General features: G+C 38.5%; 1 protein-coding gene across 1 annotated transcript; it reads left to right on the forward strand.

Moving 5' to 3' along the window:
- Positions 1-2358: 2358 nt before the first annotated feature.
- LOC145588772 (uncharacterized) lies at positions 2359-3030 on the forward strand. Its single transcript, XM_081645378.1, has 2 exons — positions 2359-2588; positions 2703-3030. Exons 1-2 carry the CDS (start codon positions 2359-2361, stop codon positions 3028-3030), a joined length of 558 nt encoding a protein of 185 aa, XP_081501504.1.
- The last annotated feature ends 1247 nt before the right edge of the window (positions 3031-4277 follow it).

Genomic DNA, 4277 nt, shown 5'->3' on the forward strand with positions numbered 1-4277 from the left:
CATAGGTTCATGACGTTCATGATCCATCACTAATCTGAAATAAAATTAAAATTATACATTGATATATAAATAAATAGGAGAGTAATAATGTGTACATTCTAGCAAGTAGGTTCGGCCATTACTAGTTTACTACTAGCTTCTTAAGTAGAGTATACATTATTAATCAAATTCATTTTCATAATTAAATTCTATTTTGCTCCTTACTGCAATGCACTCACCACCACCTCCGACCACTGTCCTGACTTACAGCAGACGACAGAAGGTCAGAAGCAGCAGCAACATCAGAACAACAACAATAACAAGCCATGTTTACAAGGGACTAAAGCAGCAACATAATTAAAGTAGTACCGATAGTAATTAAGGCCTTATTGCCATTTCTATGTTGTATTGGTACTTTGGTAGTATATATAGAAGTAGTTTAGCAAATGGGACTAAAGCAGCAACATAATTAAAGTAGTTTATCGTTTACAAGTTGGTAACCTAATCAAACATCAAACTTTCTGCCTTAGATCACTGTCATTTACTCATTTACACGCTTATTCGTTGCACTTACTCAAACTAGCAAGTAGAAAACTAACTACAAATTGACAAATTTACGGTATACATATTTACAAAAAAAAAAAACACAAATTTTTAATCTAAAAAAATAGTACAATTAATCAATTATCATAAACATGCGAAACTCAAATAATTTGCGAGTAAAATAACAAAAAGAGCTTGAGAGGAGAAGAACCTTTAACAATATGAGCAAAAGCTGTGAGATCTGAGAGCTTCAATCCGAGTGGTGAGAGTGTGAGACCGTGAGAGCAAGAACGGAGCCGTCGTGATGGAGGGGTGACCAGTGAAGGGGTGTTTTCTCTGTTGAGGTGAGAGAGTATGTGATTCAAAGTGGAGGCTGTGAGATTTTAGGGTTAGTGAAGTGAGAAAGAATATGAGTACATTAGTATGTTGGGCTTATTTTGATTTGGGCTCTAAAAAAAGATACAAGTATTTGAACTATTCAGCAAATTAGCTCTAAAATGTCCAGTTCCAAGACCGGGTACCCGGTTATATTGGTTCCAAGACCGGGTACCCGGTATTGGAACTGGTATAACCGGGTACCCGGTGGGTACCGGGTCCAAAATTTTAGGACCCGGAATTGGAACCGGATCTAACCGGGTCCTATATTTTGGACCCGGAATTGAAACCGGTACAACCGGGTCTGGGTCCGGACCCGCCGGGTCCTAACCGGTTCCAGTTCCAATACCGGGTACCCACAGTTTTTGCTCACCCCTAATTTATAGCGTACTGATGGCAAACTTGTACATTGAAACACAAGAAACATATTGCAAAATTATAGAAGAAACACACATTTACATTTGAATTCCCTAAAATTGGTCGAAGTAACTTTACAATACATAAGAATGAGAGAAAGGATGACCTATTCACCTTCTTCTATGAAACATAAAAGCACAAGTCCATGCAAAAATAAAGACGTTTCCTAAAAAGTTGTACAATCACCTCAATCTTTGAATTGAAGCTAAGTCAAAATTAAGTAGGAGCAAATGAGTATTTAGTTTAAATTTTTATTTTACTACTATTAGCTTATAGCACCTGCTTAAATAAAAAAGTAAGAAATGTTACATCATGTGTTTCTCTAAATTCTTTAAAGTTTACAGTTGATCTTTTTTCACTAACTACTAATGGAAAATTTTAACTATAATTATATATTTGTACGTATTATAAAATTTTAATATTACAATATGAAACAATTCTAGCAAGACTCGTTTGTATCATTATTCGAAATATCCCTACCTTTTAAAAAGTATGAGATAACTCTTATGAATAATGCTTGGACAATTATACCCTTTAAAATGTTAATTTACGTAATTATACCCACTAATGTTAATTAGCTTTGTTTTTTTTTTCTTTTAAGAATAATGTGCGGGCGCTTATACCCCTAAAAATATTTGTTTACATATTTACCATCATTAACGCTACTAACCACTAAAGTTGTGATGTAAGGCCAACCTGAAAGAGCTTCCCGGATATTGCTAGTTATGGCGCGCGCATCACGCATGTTAGCCACCCTAGTGACTATAAAAACTAATCATCCTTTTTACTTTATAAGCTAAGTGTAAGATAGAAGTAAAAATGTTAGGCCATATCATATGTATAGCTGATGGGCCGTTGTTATGTTACGACCCCTAATCTCTTAGGTTGTATATATATACTTGTGTATACGCTAATACAAAATACAACTCTCTATTCTCTCTATTTTGACATGGTATCAGAGCCACTATACGCTACTCTCTAAAACACTAACCCTAAACCCTAAAATTCTGCAATTTTTTTTTCTCTACTGCTTGATTAATCGACATGGGTGACGAAGGCAAACTCGATCCATCCTCTCCTTTCTACCTTGGTGCCGGTGACCAACCAGGGAATCTCATCACTCACGTCGTATTGAAATCAGATAACTACCTTGCTTGGTCTTGGGAGATCACTCTTTTTCTAAAATCTCGCCGCAAATTTGGCTTCATCGATGGCACAATATCTAAACCACCGGAGAAGAAGAAGCTCCTCGACTGGGAGACTGTTAATTCCATGTTAATTTCATGACTCTTGCGTGCTATTGATCCTAAACTTGCGGCCTCTGTACCCTATTTCGAGGAGGTGAAGAAACTGTGGGACTATTTGGAGACCCGTTTTTGTGAAGCTAGTGGCCTTCGCCTTCAGCAATTGCGGGCTTCCATCTCCTCTTGCAGACAATCGTCAACCATGTCGGTTGAGGACTACTACACTACTTTGATGAACTTCTTTGATGATCTTATGCATCTTAAAACCCCTCATGGCTGTGAATGTGGGAATTGCTCTTGTAATATTGCTGCCAAATACGAATTGGATAGGGAAGAGGAGAAATTACACCAATTTTTAATTGGCATTGATGATAAGAAATATGTGGTTGTTCAAACTAATCATCTATCGCAACAACCTCTGGTGACTCTTGACCGTGCATACCAGGCCTTTCTACAGGAAGAGCGTTCTTGATCAATTTCTCAAGGGCACGCTCAATCTGAAAAGGGCGAGGCTCATGTTTTCGCACTACCCCCTGATCGTAGGCCTTCCAAATCCAATTTTTGTGTGGATAAATCAAAGCTCTACTGCACCCACTATAAACGCGCGAGTCATGACAACTCGGGGTGTTTTATCCTTCATGGTTACCTCGAGTGGTGGCTCGAGAAATTTGGTAAAAAGGGGGGGAGGGGTAGGTACGGGACATCAGGGGTTCTCTGCTTCTAGCAGACCTGCTGCTGCTGCTGCCTCGCCTGATCAAGGCAAGCCCACGGCTCGAGCCCATGTCGTGGGCGCCCCTCTTGCTGCTGCTGCATCTCTTCCATCACAGGACACGCTCTCGACCTTGGCAGAACTCCAACTTGAGCATGTTCATCTTCTCTTAACTATGGCTAATAATCGTCAACAAGATAAGATGACGGCTGAGTATCCTTCATTATCTTGGATCATCGACACTGGCGCTTCTCATCATGTTACCGGTGCTGAATCATGTTTACTGGATGTGACCCTACATTCATATCTCCTTGCCCTGTCAGTCTTCCGGATGGTATTCAAGCCATGGCAACGAAGGAGGGCCGAGTTTATTTAGATGACAGAATAATTCTTGAAAACGTTTTATACGTTCCAAAATTAAATTGCAATTTAATTTCTGTCTCTAAAATGATTGATGATTCTATATGTTATGTACAATTCACTGACTCTTTATGTGCTATACAGGCCCGACTCTCGGGGAGCCTAATTGGAGGCAGTGAACGGATAGATGGACTCTTTTATTTTCGGCGACTTCCTAAAGTATGTGCGATGTCAAATTCGGCGGTTTTGACATTCGAGTTATGGCATCGACGTATGGGGCATCCGTCGGATAAGATTGTCAAGTTAGTATGTGCTGTTAGTTCTAGTTCTAGTAGCAAATCTTTGAATAAAGCATGTGAAGTTTGTCCTCAAGCTAAACAATCTAGAGATAACTTTCCTAATAGTGATAGTAGAGCTAGTCGTATTTTTGAAATGATACATTGTGATTTATGGGGGTCATATAAGACACCTTCTACTTTTGGTGCTCACTATTTTTTAACTATTGTTGATGATTTTTCGAGAGGTGTTTGGGTTTATTTATTAAATGACAAAACTGAAGTTTTATTCTTCTTTTTGTTCCTTCTTTGCTATGATTAAATGTCAATTTGATGTTACTGTTAAATGTGTATGGAGTGATAATGGAACTGAAT

The sequence above is a fragment of the Chenopodium album genome, chromosome 17 (assembly GCF_948465745.1).
Source record: "Chenopodium album chromosome 17, dcCheAlbu1.1, whole genome shotgun sequence".
In the NCBI taxonomy this organism is placed as follows: Eukaryota; Viridiplantae; Streptophyta; class Magnoliopsida; order Caryophyllales; family Amaranthaceae; genus Chenopodium; species Chenopodium album.